This window comes from Lactuca virosa, chromosome 3, assembly GCF_052849685.1.
Source record: "Lactuca virosa cultivar CGN04683 chromosome 3, Lactuca_virosa_CGN04683_v6, whole genome shotgun sequence".
NCBI classification, from domain to species: domain Eukaryota; kingdom Viridiplantae; phylum Streptophyta; class Magnoliopsida; order Asterales; family Asteraceae; genus Lactuca; species Lactuca virosa.
This window is the reverse complement of record NC_136428.1, coordinates 419,026,119-419,046,133: the sequence shown is the minus strand read 5'-3', so window position 1 is coordinate 419,046,133 and position 20,015 is coordinate 419,026,119. Positions and strand designations below refer to the sequence as shown.

At 29.3% G+C, this 20,015-nt stretch overlaps 1 protein-coding gene across 2 annotated transcripts; it reads left to right on the top strand.

Moving 5' to 3' along the window:
* The first annotated feature begins 222 nt into the window (after nucleotides 1–222).
* LOC145163212 (raucaffricine-O-beta-D-glucosidase-like) lies at nucleotides 223–17,817 on the top strand. 2 transcript variants are annotated; one of them, XM_079082067.1, is made up of 12 exons: nucleotides 223–412; nucleotides 544–575; nucleotides 688–746; nucleotides 4,907–4,982; nucleotides 15,192–15,357; nucleotides 15,431–15,671; nucleotides 15,772–15,893; nucleotides 16,227–16,471; nucleotides 16,886–16,920; nucleotides 17,018–17,126; nucleotides 17,200–17,308; nucleotides 17,391–17,817. In XM_079082067.1, the coding sequence occupies exons 4-12, from the start codon at nucleotides 4,931–4,933 to the stop codon at nucleotides 17,680–17,682; spliced, it is 1,371 nt and encodes a 456-aa protein (XP_078938193.1). In that variant the 5' UTR covers nucleotides 223–412; nucleotides 544–575; nucleotides 688–746; nucleotides 4,907–4,930; the 3' UTR covers nucleotides 17,683–17,817. The 2 variants fall into 2 exon arrangements, with proteins under 2 accessions (XP_078938193.1, XP_078938192.1); XM_079082066.1 differs by having other exon boundaries at nucleotides 544–613.
* The last annotated feature ends 2,198 nt before the right edge of the window (nucleotides 17,818–20,015 follow it).

The following is a 20,015-nucleotide window of genomic DNA, read 5'->3' as shown; positions in this document are numbered from 1 at the left end:
TGATCTTTTACCTATACATAAACTACACAATCGTGCAATTCTCTCTAGACATACGAAAAGCACTAAAAAAGTTAATTATCGATCTAAGAGATTTAATATGAAATTAGATATACTTTTACGTTTCTTTATTCATTAAGTTATCGATATATCTTATCAATCTTGGCAATTAATTTGCAACTGGTGGTTGTATAAATATCGGACCATTTGAGCATGAGAATAACATCTCTTCAACTCTATAAATTCAAGTCCTAAAGATTTTCTATTAAGCCAGCCTACTACGGTTAGTTGTTTAATTGTGATGACGAGTAAAACCGTGTTAGAGTTTGACCATGACGATAACATGGCCTCTGATATCAAACGTCATGACTTCCCTAAGGATTTCTTCTTTGGAGTAGGATCATCTGCTTACCAGGTGTACATCTGTTTATACACTGACACACTCATGATCACAAAAAAATATCCAATTGATGGTGTTTAGTTGTCATTTTCTAAGCGTTGATTAAGTTTATAGTTTTCATAACTATATGAATGTTTTGATTTCAGATTGAAGGTGGTTGGAGAGCAGACGGCAAAGGGTATAGTATTTGGGATTGCTTCTGTTTTAGACACCCTGGTCCATCCCTCGTTCCCTTCCTTTTTAAAAGTTTTAATGTCTTGTCGTATAAAAATAAAAAATGTTTATTGCAGATAAGATTGAAGGAGGTGCAAATGCATGCCATGCTGATGATAATTATTCAAGAATAAAGGTATAGAGTTAAAGTAATCAGGCATCAACTTTAGTATTTTAAATATTCGCTAATATAAATATCGTTATAAGGTCTATTAATTTTTAAAAGAAAATTCATTATAATTTAGTGTTGTCATTAAGGTAGCATGTTTTTGATTTTCAATCTTCGCTAATATAATATATATCGTTATAAGGTCTCGTAAATTTTAATGGAAAAACAAAAATTATGTGTACAAGAATTAAACCCGCGTCTCTTCGTTGTTTTACGAGGGCTTTACCACCTGACCAAACATTGTTACTGAAATAAAAATCGTCATGTATACAGTGGGCGGATCCAGAAAAATTTATTACCGGGGTCCATCTTATATAAAAAATAAAACAAAAATTTGAAAGTAGAAAAAATCAGAAATTTTGAGATTTTTTGGGAGTTTTTTCTGTTAAAAATGTTATAAAAATAGTTTTTTTCAGCACAAGTTGGTGCCAATAGGTATAATTTCAACAAAAGATGAATTTTTGAGGGGCTGGTTTAGTAAAATGGGGGCTGGAATAAACTTTTAAATGGGGTCCATGGACCCCCTTCTTACACTGTGGATCCGCCACCGCATGTATACAATGTATACTCATGAAGCATACTTAATATCACTACTATAAATACGTAATATTTACATAATATTATTTATGTAGTACTATGTATGAATAATTTAAAAAGCATATGGACATTTAAGACTATATTTTTATGTATAAATATGTATTTTTATATACAATCTAAGTATTATTTAGTACAACACTTAATATATATATATATATATATATATATATATATATATATATATATATATATATATATATATAGAAGAATGTAAATAATAGCTACTTACACATACAAACGCAGTTTTTATATATATATATATATATATATATATATATATATATATATATATATATATATATATATATAATAATAATACATAGATAATATATAAAAATAGTATTTACGTTTTATATGAAAATAATGTTTTTGAATGTAAAAATACATACTTACATGCAAAAAATACATATTGGTTTGTAAAAATAATTCATTTATACGTAACGATATGTTTTATATTTATTTATATATACTAATATATGAATAATACGTAAATACTACATATTTTTAGGAAAAGATTATATATATATGAGAAATCTCCAGAAAAATCCTAAAATTTTACCCTAATTTACGAAAAAGTCCCAAACTAAAATTTGTTTACGAAAAAGCATGAATTACCGGTAAAAATGGTGATTTGACCATTTTTTTTCTAGTTTACCGGTTTTATTACTTACATGTTTCACTAAAGTCTCATTATTTTATCCTAATTTGCGAATAAGTCCCAAAATAAAACTTACTGATGATTTGACCATTTTCTTCATGTAACATACATTTTATCCGTTTCATTGTTGACTTAGACACCTAGTTATTAAATTAGCTGATAACATGAATACGATGGATTATATAATGTCACATTTACTGTAAAATTTGATACTCATCTCATCGGTTCATTTATGACTATGTATCTATGTCAGCAATGAAACCAATAAAATGTGTGTTTCCATGAAAAAATGACAGAAAATGAGTTGATGTCTGATGAGATGGATATATTGGGTTACATAAGATTAGATAAACAATTTGATATTTCTTATAAACGTAAAAAATAACGCAGTTGTTGTTAGCTTATTTAATTATTGTAGTCTTCGTTGGATGCATTTTATGTTCCAAAAACATATACAATACATCAGGATATCAAGTTTTATGTTAAACATAACATTATATTACTCAACATATCCATCTCATCATCTCATTTAATGAGTAGGTGTCCGGGTCATTAATGAAACCGGTAAAATGTATATTATATAGAGAAAAGTGTTAAATCATCAGTAAATTTTATTTTGGGACTTATTCGTAAATTAGGGTAAAATAATGGGACTTTAGTAAAACAGGTAAGTAATAAAACCGGTAAACCGGAAAAAAGGGGTCATATCGCCATTTTTACCGGTAATTCATGCTTTTTCGTAAACAAAATTTAGTTTGAGACTTTTTCATAAATTAGGTTAAATTTTAGGACTTTTTTGGAGATTTCCTTATATATATATATATATATATATATATATATATATATATATATATATATATATATATATATTATTTTTATTTATTTATTTATTATTATTATTTTTGAGGTAATGTTAATTTTAACTACAAGTTTGGCCTACCGGTAAAATCATCACCAAACTAGGGAGAGACCCCTCTTCAATTCTTACCTCCCCACTTTTGTTTTTCGTTTAAAAGTTATTAGACCTTAGCACAATATATTATATGGAAATTAAGTAATTTAATCACTTTTTTTTTAATATGTATTTGAAAAAAATAACTATTTTTTTTTGTTCTTTTTTTTTTCTTTTTGTAAAAATAATCACTTTGTTCGGAATGAATCATTATTTTAATGTGTATTTGAGAAAAATAACCAGTTTTTTTTGCAAAAATAACTACTTTGTTCGGAATGAGGCATTCTGGACAAAAGAAAAAACATTTTTTTGACTAACTACGGAGTGACATTCTGAATTCAGGACTAAAATTCTGGAACATGAACAGTATTCCGGAATGCCTAATTCATTAGTGTTGTTGATATTCCAGACCAAAATTTCAGATTTTGAAAAAAAAACAAAACTCTGAATTTCAAGAACAAGTTCGAAATTCGAAAAACAATTCCGGAATTTTAAGAAAAAAAAAATCATATTTTCTCTAAATTTAACAAACATAATAATATGAATTATATACAATATGAGTATATATAAAATTAAACATTTTATTGAAAAATGATGACAATAAACATTACGAAATATAGTACTAGAAATCCCAAAAAAAAAATATAAAATTAAACATTTTATTGAAAAATGATGACAATAAACATTACGAAATATAGTACTAGAAATCCCAAAAAAAAATTATTTGAAAATAAAAAATAAAAATAAAAAACTAAAAAAAGATAAACAACACTCCAAAATTAGACATTCCAGAGAATGTTCTTATTTTTCAAAAACTAAGAAAATATGATTATTTTATTTAAAAACATCGTTTATAATGGTTAGTTTACTCAATTTCCATATATTATATTATAGAATGTTTGAAAATTGAAAATATGTGTTTGGCTTAGTAGTAGAGTCAGCACCTCTCTTCCTTGAGGCTATGAGTTCAAAACAAACATCATCATTTCTTCTCTCTTTAATAAATGTAAGATTATTGACATAATATGTAAAAAAGATAAATAAATAATCACTGTTAACATGTGTGCAAAACAAAGCGTCACAATCTCATGTCATGAACTACATGGAATGCCACCTCAAGTGATAAAACCGGGTAAATATATATAAAAAAAAAAAAAGTAGTGGTATTTTTCGACCAAAAATAAACGATTATTGGTAAATAATGTATAAAAACGTGTAGTGGTAAAATATATACAAAACCTAAAGTTTGTTACCTCATAAGTATTTATCCCAAAGTTTTATTGGTTGCCACAAAAATCTATCTTTTATAAAATTCACCGTTTAAATTCAAAAATATATTGAATGTCAATGAAACATATTTAAACTATTCTAAAAATACTTATTTCCATTTGGAACAACTCAACCATCATAATTTCAAAAAATACTTATTTCCATTTGGAACAACTCAACCATCATAATTTCAAATCCATTGAATGTTAGCTTAACATCAAATTATATTTTTCAAATCCATTGAATGTTAGCTTAACATCAAATTATATTTAGGTATAGTTAATTAAATGTTAACTATACATTACAAATCCTTCAAAAATTTCATTAAAATTTTTAATAATATGAGAACCTAAAAAATATGAAAACCTAAGAACTCTTTTTCCAATTAATATTTTGGTAAACAAAACGGAAAAATGAACATATGTTTTAATCAAAATGGATATATGTTATATAAAAATATGCTTTTCATTTTCAGGGATGTACATATATACGTACATTTGTTTGTGTGTTTTTTAAAATATGTCCATTTTGAATTTTCACCAATATAATTTTTTTGTACACATTTGTATATATGTATATGTATTATGTATGTGTATATGTATATAGATCTTTATCTTTTACAGTTTTCCTTTTTTTGAACATATTTAATAGGAAGATGTTCAATTGTTGAAGAAAATGGGTGTAAATTCATACAGATTCTCTATTTCATGGTCAAGAATATTACCAGGTAAGTGTTTTTTTTTTTGTTTTCAATAGATCGCATTAAAACTCAATGAGAATTATGACACTCAATTTTATTGTATTTATCAAACTTAAATTATCGATATATTTGTAATGGGTTGCGTATATAAAGGATTTTATTTCGGTATATACAAGGGAATGTATATACGAAAATAATTTCTACATGACTTTCTAGATATTATTTAGAACATCAATATATTTATAATTATCTGTACAATTTCATTGGAAAAACCATGGTTGTAAAAGGCGTGCTTCAAGGCGTGTCATGGCGCGAGACGTGGTGTAGCCGTTACGAAAACGTCAAAGGCGGGTTTGTTAAGCGTGACACCCAAATAACATGTCAAGGCACACCTTATCGCGTTATAGCACGAGTTTTTTTCAAGGCGTGGGTCTTTTTTTTGGTTTTTTTTTGCTTCTTTTTCTTATCGGGCCTAAAATAATTGAGTTTTTTTTAACTTTTTTATATTAAATATTAATATAATACTTCTAAAAACTTGATATATTTAATAAAATTCAATAATAATATGATTTATCTTTTTTAATGTATATATAAAATAGTCACGTCTTGAAAAAGGTCATGGCTCGCCATGACTTAACTTTAACCTTGCTGACAAGCTCACGCTTCACGTTTTTTAGAATCTTGGGAAAAACTCATAAAATTATTTGCCTGATTAAAAAAAATGAAATACAAATAAAATTATTTGAGATTGAATGATAGTTTTTCCAAAGAGAAATATTGTCTTGTTTCTTTTATTTTCAAGATACAAGTTTGGTGACTACTGCTGTAAGGTTCAAGTTACCATCTTGTACCAACTTTTTATAATTTACTAAGTACATGGTTCACCAAGATTTTTTAACATAACTTTCATTAACTAGATGATAGCAAGAGGCTAGTGCACGGAAAATATGGGAATTACATAGAATTGATATCTTCGGTCAGATTTTTAAACCAACGTGTCTAACTTAGCTTAGGCTTTCGGTTCCTATTAGAAAAAAAAGGGGTTGGCTAAAAAGACACCCATTTTTACCATTTAGACAACTCTAATTAATTTTGAAGTATTTTTATTGGTTGAAATTGCATTGTTTTCCGAAAAAACTGATTACAAGTAGCTTATTATAGGTTGACTTTTTATAAAAATGATGAGAGAGTGTCTTAGGGGTGTCTTATTAGCAGCACCCAAAAAAAAGGGATGAGAAACGGCATAATTAAAAGTTCATCTACTTTAGTATTGGAATCAATATAGATAGTAACATTTCTGAACATCAAGGTATTCCAAATACAACACCCAAGCACCACATCTAATTTTTTTTATTTTTTTATTTTTCTATTTTTTGATAATTTGACTATGTCGTTACCCTCTCAAAAGATCCTAGTGATTAGGAAAAAAATTTGAGCATCCCATAGGCGGGAGATAGTCTCAACTTGGTAGTTGCATAATGGAAAAAGAGTACATAAAGTTTCATTCTACTTGTATTTGATTTTGATCGTGTTGGGAGGTCGTTATAGTTCAAGCGTCATCTTAGAATGTTTAGTTTGACTGGAGTCCATGAATCCCATGTCGAGAACTTATTTATATAGTTGTCTAAAATTAGATTCCAAGTTTGAATTTATCATATTATCATCATCAAGCAATCTAAGATAAATACATGAATGTTTCTCCTCTTTGCCACAAAGAGTGGTAGCCAACAGCTTAATTTATGTAAGCTTAACTCCAACACCTAAGAGTTTGATTTTAGAAAGGTTTATTTGAAGACATGATGTTAGATGGAATATATAAGGATGGGTATGATATATTTGGTTTTCTTTTCCCTAATATCCAACAAACCATATATTATTCATAAAGAAAAGGTGTGATACCACACACTTGTTGATACCACATTTGAATCCCTTGATGATGTCTTTTTCCTTAGCATTCCCGATCACTACATGAAGGACTTCCATCACTAAGAGCAATAGAAATGTTCGTGTTCTTGTAGCACTTTCTTCATTTTTAATTGCAAGGTCAGGGAACCACTGATGATGATCTAATTCGTAGAATAACAAAGACTTGATCTTATCCACGATCTCTAGTGGTCACCAAACTCATAACTGGAAGGGTAAAGTCAAGGTATTCACAAACTAACAAAATCATATATTTTTGGAAAGTCGAGTTTAAAAAAGAATATTCTTATCCTCGTAGTTGTATCATGCTCAATTAGTTCATTAGCAAGTGTGGGCCCACCCTAGTTTTCCTTCCTTTTATGGAGGCCAATTAGCAATCTCTAATAATTGATCCCATCACTATCTAAAGGTGGTTAGGAAGGACTCGAGATATAATCTTGTAAAGTTATCCATCCTATTAATTATGTGGTGATCATATAGTCTTGTAAAGGTATCCATCATAATAATCATGTGGTAATCAGATAATCAGATTCAATATTTTACTATATAGATAAGAGTGATATATGAGGAGTTGCAATCATTTTTAATTATCTCAAAGGACCTGAAACAATATAAAGAATTTTGTTTCCAATAGTGTTCCAAAATATTCTAATAAAAAGTAAAACAATCTGGTTTGGGCCCAATATGTTGTTGAAGCTGCAATCCCATGTGACTTTTTTTATTCCTCAACGAAGAAATCTCACACCAATTGAGTCACTTTGGTCTCATCAAGCTTGTTGAAGTGTTGGATCAATTAGGAGACACTTATATGGGGCACATTATGGAATTCTTTAGAATTAAAATTATAGAACTCCTTTTTTATTCAATTAGGTTTCGTGATCAAAAACACATTAATGAATATTCCTTTAATCGAGGAACCGACTCGGTTATTGTTGATAAACTCGTGGAAGAACTTAGAGTTTTGATTCCCTTATTTTCCCCACTTTATTTAGCACTTTGCACATGTTTTTATCCATTTTATCAATTCCCATAAGGTTAGTCAAGGTGTCATTTTGTTTATGCAAAAGAGCATCTAATGCTTTGTTTTTCTCAATTTGGTCATATATCTTCTCAATTAATTAAGCAATCATTTCTTATCCACATAGTATTTGATTGTCTTCTTAGCCCACCCAGATTTGATACCCATCTTATCCTTTTTAGATTTATTACTCAACTTTGTGAATTCATGTATATTATTTCCTACAAAGGTTTTATTTTATATTCCAACATCCGTTAAACCGTCTCTATGAATTTAGTGGGGTCGATTTATAGAATTAAAATTGGATTAGACTTTAATATCTCTTTCTTTCATTTAATATAATTGGGGAATGGTTTGAGAAGAACCTCATAAGATCCATGACTGATGAAGAATGACATATATATTTTAATGATTAACAAAACGATCTAGGTTCTTTAAATTGGAAGCAACCCTGTTAGTCTACATAAAATTTCAACCCCTAGGCATATCAACCAAGTATGCATTTGAAATGAAACTTTATCAAAAATTTGCTCCACCATGATTAAAAATAAAGCCTCTTGTATCATAGGCACACCTAATCTCTTTAAAATCAACAAAATGACAACAAATAATCAAACCTTCTTAACAAATTAGAATTTTGAGACCATAGTACATATTTCTTATCACAACTTTGAGGGTATACATATTAATTAGGAAGAATGGGGGCCTTGTATGAGATCCAAATACCAACGAAAGAAATAAAATACTAATGTGTTATGATGTATTGTTCCTTTAAAAAGGTCGAATCCCAAATACTCAATAAACCCCTTAATCTACCCACTACATTTTTACCAGAAAACTTGAAATCCAAACTACTCTAAATAGATTGATAAGAGAATAGAAGAATATATTGGTACTAGTTTTTTAAATACCCAAAATGGTAATTTGATTTCTTAAAATAATTTTTTTTTTAATCTAAGTCTTTCTATCTTTTATTCTAATCCTACAACAATTAAGGGACAAGAGTCATTTTCTAACATAACAACTAAAAACTTCACTTTTTTTAAACCTTCAAGGTTGATACTAAGATGTTCCCCCGAGTTAGATGGTTCTCGTGTCTATATATACCATAATATCATACATTCTTAAGGCATAATCAGTCTCGATACAATTAATTTTCAAATTAAAGGATCCTATAAACCACTTCCCCATTAAAATTCCTAACTTGTGAAATCATATTTGGTTTCCTAGTAACTGATTACAAGTCTTCATTCACCTTAGAACTTAGAAATCATCATTGATTTTATCGTAAATAGCATAATCCTTTTGGAGAGGTGCTCTAATTCTAGGAATATGAGAATTATTGATGCAAGAGTTCCTTTAATTAAAAATATTGAATGACTAGATGATGCGTTAAACTTAAGAGGACTTATAGGGCATATGTGTTGGTTAATATAAAGATTCTTATCCAATAAATTGGAGTGAACCTTTATTACCCTCAACTGAATGTTAACAAAAAATGGGCCAGACCCATGTTTGTATTTATCATAAATAGCCCGGTGAAATTTATTTATAAAATGATTCAATAAACATACGAATGTGTCCTTTTTTTTAGAATGTAACGTTAATCCTCTTAAAGTATCTAGAATAAGCAATTGTTTTTTTTTTTTTTTGTAATTTAATTGGTATACAAAAGATAGTAGTTACACAACTAAAATAATAGAGGGAGAAGAGAAGGAGGTCATTAAACCGAGGAAAGGGAACCAACTAAATGTCTTGGGAGAAAATCGATGTACTCATTCACATGCTTCATTGTTCACTTTTGGAGAAAAGCATTCATCTGGAAATTTTCATATACGATAAAATTATAGATGTGCATCTAAGTAAAAATATGAGAAAAAAGGTTAATAGTTAGTTCTTGTTCGCTTTTCGAAGGTTTGAATATTCACGATTTAAAAAAAATGCAAATGGTTTGGCTTGATACCTATAAATTACATGGAAACATCTCCACGGTCCAAATATACACCATACCTTGCATAGGAAACTAAAAATTTAGATTTATCCCTGATGTTTGACTCCTGTACAAATATTTTGGCTTAGTCAGATCAATATGAGCCCCATGTTACCAATTTAGATAAAAAAAGATAAGAAATGGTAGTTATCATTGAATAATCATATTCCTCTCATTCTTTGAAATAAGATATGTAATTAACAATGATGAGTTAAAGATGAAAATAAGAACACCAAGAACACAAAATTATGAGTAGAAACCTTTGTATGAATAAAACTCAAGGAAGTAATTGGTGTTTTAATGAAATCTAAAAAGAGAAAAGAAGATACAAGGTTCTTAATCATCAATATGGAGAAATGAGAAAAATAATAAAATCATAAAAACAGATTATATATATATATATATATATATATATATATATATATATATATATATATATATATATATATATATATATATATATAAAGAATTCTAAAGATCCTAAAACTCATAAATAAAAGGAAATGATTTCATAAAATTTATAACTTGAAAACCATGTAATAAACTCCGTAAGAAAATTGAATTTGACTATTAAACCATAATTCTAGAAACATTGCCTTAATTGGAAATAATTCACCTAAAAACATCGACACTTTTTCCAAAGTTCTACATTAATAGACTTTGCATTAACATCACAAATTTGAAATAATGGAATTCAAACCATACTCGAACGAATGTCATATTAACCGAGTTTTACCTTCAACAAATTAAAGAACTTTCAAACCAGAACTAAGTTAAAAGAATTCCTTAAATGCCAATAGCCATTGAGGACTTAATTTGAATGCCAAAATACATTATGATATCAAATGCACCAAAATACGTTAAAATATTAACCGCTCCAAAATAACCTACAATATAAAATGCACCATAATATCTTATGGTATCAAATGTTTGAAGAAGTTGAACGATATTTAAATCGATTTCTTTCATTGAACTAGTGATTGGATATTGGTTTCCTAACACTCCCTAATTCAAAATCCTATAAAAATATGGTGTACCTTCTAAAAATTAAGGATCATATAGATAAATATACATAATTCATGCGACAATTGAATGTGCAATGACGTGAAACTCGAAAAGAGCTCAATCCAAAATAAAATCCCATGGATTATGGATGATCCTAAATATTCATCTCCTCCAAAATAATCAGTGTGTATCATGTTTCAAGAAAAATGTAGTGCACCATTATAATCAACATAATCTAGTAGAGTTCTCATCTTTCCTTTCCACATGAAAAACATGGTGTCGCGGTCTAAAATCGGAAGATCATACTTCATGGAAGAAAATAAACAATAACATGTAACGTATTTAGGGAAGAAATTGATTTAAAGTACAATATTTGGGAATGAAAATTGATTTAGTATTAAAAGCTTTTGGAAAGATGGATCTAATACTACTTGTTGTATATAACGATGAATGAAAAAAGAAATATAAGAACACCAAGAACATATAATATGGGTGGAAACCATTATGAGGAGTCACATATCCTAAAACTCATAAATAAAAAGAAATGATTCTATATATTTAGTAAACTTGGAAACCAAGTAATTTACTCCCCAAGCAATGTGAATTAGGCAATGAAACCAAAACTTTGTACAAAGAAGCACACAGATCCTAAAACTCATAAATTGAAAGAAATGATGCTATATATTTGGTAAACTTGGAAACCAAATATTTTAGACAAAATTGCAAGAATGGTCCCTATGGTTAGGTCGAAATTGTCACTTTGGGCCAAACAGGTTTGGACTAGCAATCATGGTCCAAAGGTTTTCATTTTCTTGCCACTTTGGTCCAATTTACTTTAAATTTTTTAATAATGACCATTTTGCCCTTTCTTTTTACTTTTTCAGTTTATTTTCATTTATTCAAATACTTTTATTAAAAGAAAAAGAAAAAAGAAAATACATCTCTATCTCTCTCTCTCTCTAACAAAAGAACCCAGATTTATACTCAGGCGCAAACTAATTTGTATTTTCAAGATTTGTAAATCCACACAAGAATCAAAACAAATCTCCACAAATAAACAAATCATAACTGCAACATTAGATTACATAGATTTTGGTTTTGGTGAGTTTAGAAAGAAAAGAAAATCGTTGAGACCCCATCTCGCCATCTCCGACCCCATTTCATGTTCATCATCGTTTCACCTTACATCATAACCATTCTCACCATCCTACCACTCCAGCTTCCACCGTAGTTTCCACAGCCACCACAAGATTTTCTTCCTCATTATCGTCCCTCACAACATAGGAGGTAAAGGTAGTTGTTGGGGGTGTAGCTCTTAAATACTACCTTGAAAATAACCGGATGCCTCCAAAATCTGAACATTAAGCAACGGGTGTTGGATATGATTTTACGAAGAGAAAAAATTTACAGATGGATCTCGAATTTGGTGTCCGACTAAATAGAAAGAAGGAAAGAGAAGGGAGAGAACGGGGAGTCTTTCTTTTGGAGTTGACCTAATCTTGATCAGATCGGGATAACAAGAAGGGGGAGAAAAGTTGCGATGTTGAATTTGGAGTTCATCAGCCCATCGATGTTCCATATTCCTCCACCCACTTCATCGTTAATCAAAAAGGAATACCACTGAAGTTGACGACAAGATCGAAAAGGAATACCTTAGACATTCGATTTTCCATGGAAGCACAAGATTAGGTCACCTCTACCTCAGAAATCCCTCCCTCTTTCTTAATCCGAAAAACTCGTGCTTCCCACCATCAATGGGGTTGGATGGTTGAGGAAAGGACGGGAGATACCAACAATGTGGTTAGGGGGGTAGATTCTTGAAGAAATTGAGGTTTCAATTTTTGGGTTTAAGGAAAACAAGAAGAACGGTAGAACACAGATGTGGAAGACAACTTTAGAGAGAGAGAGAGAGAGGAGAGAGAGAAGAGAGAAATGTATTTTCTTTTTTTCTTTTTCTTTTAATAAAAGTATATGAATAAATAAAAAAACTGAAAAGGTAAAAAGAAAGGGAAAAATGGTCATTATAAAAAAAAAATTAAAGTAAATTGGACCAAAGTGGCAAGAAAATGAAAACCTTTGGACCATGAGTGCTAGCCCAAACCTGTTTGGCCCAAAGTGGCAATTTCGGCCTAACAACAGGGACCATTCTTGCAATTTTGTCAATATTTTAATCCCAAAGCAATGGAAATTAGGCTATGAAACAATAACTTTGGAAACATTGCCTTAACGGAAAATATTCACATGCAAACAACAACACTTTTGCCAAAATGATGTAAATAAAATGGTTGAATTAACTAGCAGAATTTTCTATGATGTAATTTAAATTATACTCTTACACAATGACAACCCATCTCTTATTGAGTGCCTAAGAGAAATGATTATCGATGGATTAAAATCCTTTCAGGCTATACCAAGATTATTATTTAATAAGTAGTTAGTGAGCTTCAATCTTCCTTCTATAAATGACATACAAATTATTGTTGACCGTCATATTGTTTACAAAGGTTTATCTTAGGAATTAATTCAACAACAAACTTATTTTCCAAAACTTTTGAAATATATTTTATTGTTTGAACTAAAATTTCTTAGAATCGAATATATCTTCTATATTTTTATTTAAAAGAATGGAAAATGAATTAAAGGATGCCTTTATTATTCTGTTGCCTCTTTGTCGTCTATGAATCTTTGACTATAGAGTTTCGTATACATAAAGGCAGAATATGAGACAATTATTATCTATTATAACTTTGAAAAGACTTAATATAACCTTTTTTAAAATGCACAATAAAGGAATCAAAGTTATCAAATTAGGGTATAAAAGATTTCAATATCCTCACATTATTTTCTTTGCTGATGATACTATTTTTATGGGAGATTGGTCTATCAAACATTCTAAAGATATCATCAATGATGATATACCTCCATGTGCTTCAATTTAGAAATAAAATTTTCAAATTGTAAAAATATTTGGTGTTAGGATTAACTTCTCTAAAGTTGAAAGAATGCTAAACTTCTAAGCTCCATAGTTGAATAGGTTTTCTTATTGGATCCAATATGTCATCTATTTTTCGACGGTCCTTAATTATTGAAACCTTTTGAAAAAAAATCATACGAAAAGGTGAAATCTTAATTGATTGGAGGTACGCTCTCCTTGTTATAAATTTCCTCAAAAGTTTATGTTTTTATCATTTCTCCATTTTAATTTTCATGATGCAATACTAAAGATTTTATAAGGCATTTATATTAATATTTTGGGGATGTAAGCTTATTGATAAGAAAAGGGCTTTGATTTTAATGGAAAAATGTTGTGATCGTTAAGGTGTTTGCTACTCTTAAGATTGGAAGACATTTCATGTCCAATCATGCTTAATCAGATAAATGGAGATAATACTTTTTTGTTTGTTCATAAATCTATGAGGCTTAACACTATTGAGTGATTCATGGTCAATGTAGCCTTTTTTGTGTCCCTCTTGGCTTCCATTTATGTACACATGCCCTAGGGGTTCAATTAAGTGAGTTCTAAAAGATATATCTTTGATACGCGATGCTTATACTGTTTTGGAGTATCTAGAATTTTTGAAAAAGAGTTCGGCTTAAGGGGATGTACTCTCAAAGAGATACCCTTTTTTGATAACATTATGATTCAATCGCTTTCATGGATGTCTAATAGATGTAAAACTTATTATTCACACATGCGTATTTAGAGTCCCTATTTGGTTCTCTCTTCTATGTAACCTTTTATTACTGGCCTCTAGGATAGGTATTTTAATTGACTTCTAATGATGTTTGAAAAAATAAACATATTATTTTGATGTCAGTTTTTTCAAATGTACCTTTGGTTATTATGCTTAAGTTTTCTCGAAGTTCAAAATCTTCAATTGATTTAATAAACAACTTTTTCTTTTGAAATGGAAATAATATAAAGTTTTCCGATCTTCGTTGTCGAATGTCTTGTCCTCAAATATATTCTTCTGTAGGTAGTATAATTAAACATACCTCTTGTTTGCTTGGTTTTATCTATGTTTAAAAAATTATAATCCTTGAACAATATATATATTAAACTAACCTAATCTACATGACCTTATTTATGTAAAGAGTTGCTACCCAAAAATAATATTTGAGGAAAAAATGCCTCATAGATATTGTTTCACAACAACTCATTCATTAATTCATTATATATTTTTAAAGATTTATAATCGTTATGGAAAATGTGATATAGTTAATAAGGTTAAATGTAATGTTTTTTTGCTGATACTTAAATCTTTAATAACATATATCATATGTCCATGGAATTAAACAGGTGGGAAAGTAAGCATGGGTAAGAGTATGGAAGGTATCAACCATTATAACAAGTTAATTGATGAGTTATTAGCTAATGGCATTGAACCATTTGTCACTTTGTTTCATTGGGATCTTCCCAATGCCTTGGAAGAAGAGTACATGGGATTTTTAAGTTCTAAAATTGTGTAAGTGTTTCTAGTGTGATTATATATGCATTTTTCCCTTTTTAAACTCTAAAGTAATTATTTCAATAATTAGGGACGACTTCCTTAATTATGCGGATATTTGTTTTTGGGAATTTGGAGACCGAGTAAAGAATTGGGTAACAATAAATGAACCACATATATTCACCACCTCTGGTTATGTACAAGGTCAAGGGGCACCAGGTCGAGGTGGAGAAAATGAAGATGGCGATCCTCAAACAGAACCATATACAGTAGCATATAACATACTAAATTGTCATGCAGCTGCTTATAGAAAGTATTCTGAAGATTATAAGGTATTAATTAAAACAAAGCGCTCTAATTATTCGAACATCTTTAGAAACATTTAATGGTGCAAGAATAATCTAATTTCTTATACCCATGATTGTCTTTTAGGATACCCAGAAAGGTAGAGTGGGAATTACCCTTAACTGTGGTTATTTTCAACCTTATCGTGGTGATAGTTATCAAAAAGATGTCCAAGCTGTTAAATACGCGTATGATTTTACGGTTGGATGGTAATTGAAAATAACATGTTAATAATTCTACTTAGATCATCCACAATGCATTTTTAATGGAATGGTTAAATGAGATGGAATACCTAGTTACGGATTAAAACTAACTATCCCAGGATGCCAAGTTAGCAATGAATTTGGATTTAAATGACCACTGAATTGTAAAATTGAAATTCATTTTTTTAAATATGTTCCATTGAATGTCGCATACAAAATGGAATGTTGATATGACAACCCATTAAACTTTATAAAGAAAAATACATTGTGGATGCCCTTGTAATATTTGATTTTCTGAAAATAATATTAATATATAAGTTACAATGACACATATTTTAGGTTCCTTGAGCCATTAACAAGAGGTACTTGGCCGGATAACATGGAAAAATTTGTTGCGACTCCTACCACTGATCACCTAAATGGTCGTCTTTTGCCGAAATTTTCTACTAATCAAAGTAAAAAGTTGATTGATTCATATGATTTTTTGGGAGTAAACTACTACACTGCATGTTTTGCACAATATCAAGGTCCTTCTGATGCAATCCGTCTCGGATATTCTACAGATTGTCACTATGCGGTTTCAGGTACTTTAAAACTCCGACCTTCATTTACAACAACTTTTACAGAAGGTGACAAGATAATGATCATATCATCAGTTTGGAAATGAATTATAAAAACATAGAACTGGGCATACATAATATTGATATCATTAAATCTAGGATTAATGTCATGAATACGTAACAAAATATTTTTTTTATTCACAAAAGACCTTTACTTTGATATTTATTTATTATAATTTATTCACAAAATATTTTGTTACCTATTTATGACATTAGCCCTTATTCTATTAGGTTTCATATTAAATTTCTATACACTTTCGATATGATTGTAAATTAAATTAAGTGGATGTAAATAAAGTATCTTATATAGCCAAGTTTTCAATATACATTGTCATGGTTCATGACATATGACTCAATGTTGTCTATTTGTTTTGTTAGGACAAGATCCTAGTGGAAACTATATTGGAGAGCCGGTAAGACATCTTCATACATATACAATGATACAATTAAATACATGTTTTGATTTTGTATTTCAGTGATGGTTAATTAATGGAAAATGCAAATTAATAGTCATACCAGGGTTCGTGGATTTATCTTTGTCCTCAACAGCTTACAGAACTCTTAATTTACATTAAAAGAACATACAATGTTACTAAAGATATGATCATCACAGAGAATGGTAAAACTATACTTTTGCTTCTATTTTAGACTAGCTTATGACTCATATTTTCATGTCTTCTGAATTTTGATAGGGTCTTCTGATAAGAATGAGACTGGAAAAACATATGAACAAGTGCGTGATGATGAATATCGGATCAAATACATTAAAGAACATCTTAAAGCCATTAGATTGGCTCGACAGTAAGTCAAGTGAATATATTTGTGTAATGTGAAACTAATTACAAACATAACCCTAAGCATGTTTGTTATATAATCATTACAGAAATAATATAAACGTGATGGGATACTTTATATGGTCATTCATGGATAGTTTTGAATGGGGTTCTGGATATAATAATAGATTTGGTATGATCTATGTTGATTTCATGAAAGACCTTCAAAGGTACCCAAAAAATTCAGCAATTTGGTTTAAGAAGTTCCTTGGTGAAGAGAAAATGATTCCACTTAAAAGAAGCATCACCGATAGTGAAGATGGAGATAACTTTGATAAGAATTCAAAGATGGCAGGAAAACCAATCGAAGCGAGCCAAAAGATGAAGAAGGCAAGAACATGAAAAGGACGAAGCTAAATCTTATATCATATTCCATGGTCAATTACATATGGAAGTTTCAAATTTGTGGGACTATTATTGTGAGTTTAAATAAACCCAATATATGCCTAATAATTGTAATGTGATTACTACACAAATAAAGATCTCATTTAAATATCATGAGGTATCTTCATTCTCTTAAAACTCTATGCAATGTTTATTTTTAAAAGGTAAAATGTATGTAACATTTTTCCATGTCTAAATGGATGTGGAGCAGAAGTCTACATTCTATATAAAAAAGACAACTTTTTTTAAGTATACAAATTATTTTTCTATCTAAAAAACACAAATCGAATGGAAACAAGAAAAAAGATCAAAACATAACCAAAGGAAAAAACCAAATAAAAAAAATTAGGACATAACAAGAAAAATAAATCGAAAAAATAAATAAAAAAACCATAACAAAAAATAACCAAATGTTTTTATGTATTTTGTCTTTTAAAAAGAAACAATTTTTTCACATATGACTACCCCACACAAACAAATGTTAAAATTAAAAAAAAAAACGCCACCATAATCATTATTGTTTGCATGAACATTTTGTTGGTTATCACCAAATAATCACACATTTTAAAAAATGGGAGTGTGCAATATTATTTTCTAATAATAATATTGAAAAACATAATAGTTTATAAATTATTATTATAATAAATGAATCCAATTGCCTGAGTGGTTTGGTTAATATACATATTTCTCCATATATTTTATTTTTCAATCAAACCGTTCTATGTTAGGTTTGAAATTGGACGTTGCATCCCTGTCATACATGGAATGACTGTATTGCTCTAATTTACTAGAAAATTCTTTAATGAAAAACACATTTGGGTCCCATCATCTCCTCCCTTACCTATAAATGACCCTCATAAGAGGTCATTCATGCGTTCCTCTCTCGATCTTCTCTACTACGACACCCATACACACATACTTTGGTCATCTTCTTCGACTAACTCGTTTAGTTGCTGGAAAACCCATATCAATCATCTATTCCAAGCCTACAATAGAGATTTCTTCTTCTCGCATAAAGAAACCCGCAGTCGCCACCTGTTAATCCCAAGCTTCATTGGGAGCCTTCGTTCTCCCATTTCACCTCTCTCTCTCTCTCTCTCTCTCTCTCTCTCTCTCTCTCTCTTTCCTATAAACACCAACTATTTCTAGAAACCATGGATCATATAATCATCAAAATATTTTCCTAACCCTATATCTAACCCTCTAACCTGTTATCTTTTCCAACATACTTATACACCTACTTCTGTCACTTAATCATCACTGGAAATGAAGTAACTCAACCCCATTCTCATCATTACGTATAGATGCGACCATCTTCAATGCTAACAACATCAACACCCCTAACATCAAAATTAGTTACATTTCCTAACCCTTGTGTGTTTGGATCAATTCCCGAGCGATTTGGTTTTGGTTCTTATTCGAATTTTGGTTTAATGTTTATTTATAAATTAATCGAATCCATTTCTATCTCAAGTGTATTTTTTCGTCTTTGTATAATGTTTTTTTTGTTTTAAAAAGCAGAAACTTGTTGCTTTCTGTTACACATATTTTCTATTTTGTATATTATTACATCTATGTGGTCATAAATAATGAAAGATACAAATTATGTTGGTAATGATTAAATAAGGTTTGATTTGATTTTGGCTATATTTCATGTTCCTATTTTTTGTTTTTTTTTTGTTATTTTTATCTTTATAATATCCTCACAATGGGCCTAGGCGTTTTTCCATTTTTAGTGAAAAACTAAAATTTGGAAAATAAAAATATAGTAATTTTAAAAAAGTATAACTAAATTTATAAATGAATGATAAGATAAATGTTAAAAAGCTTTAAAATATAAAATATGCGACCTTAAATAAAATAAGTGTTGGATCTAAAATGTAGAAAAATTACATGAGGGACCATTTTTGCTAAAAATAAAACCATGAAGTCTAAGTGTTGAATGATTGAAATTTAACAAGTAAGTTTTCATGTGGTGTCTTTTTTTTAGAAAATAGAAAGTTAGAAGGACCATGTGTGTCAAGTGACCAATGATACAAGCTAGTTAGAGGGGTTCTTCCTTATTTGCAAGTGGAGAACGAAAATGAAGAGGAACAAAACTCAAAATGGAAATTTTGATGCTATAGGGGCTATCTAGGTTTTCAAATTGAAGAAGATATAACATTTAAATTAGATCATATCTATTAGTGAATTAAGGTATAACTTTCTCACTTCTCTCTAGAATTCGAACCCAGGGTTTGGGATTGAGCCCGAAATATGATGATCGTGATTAAATTGATGATTAGTTGGTT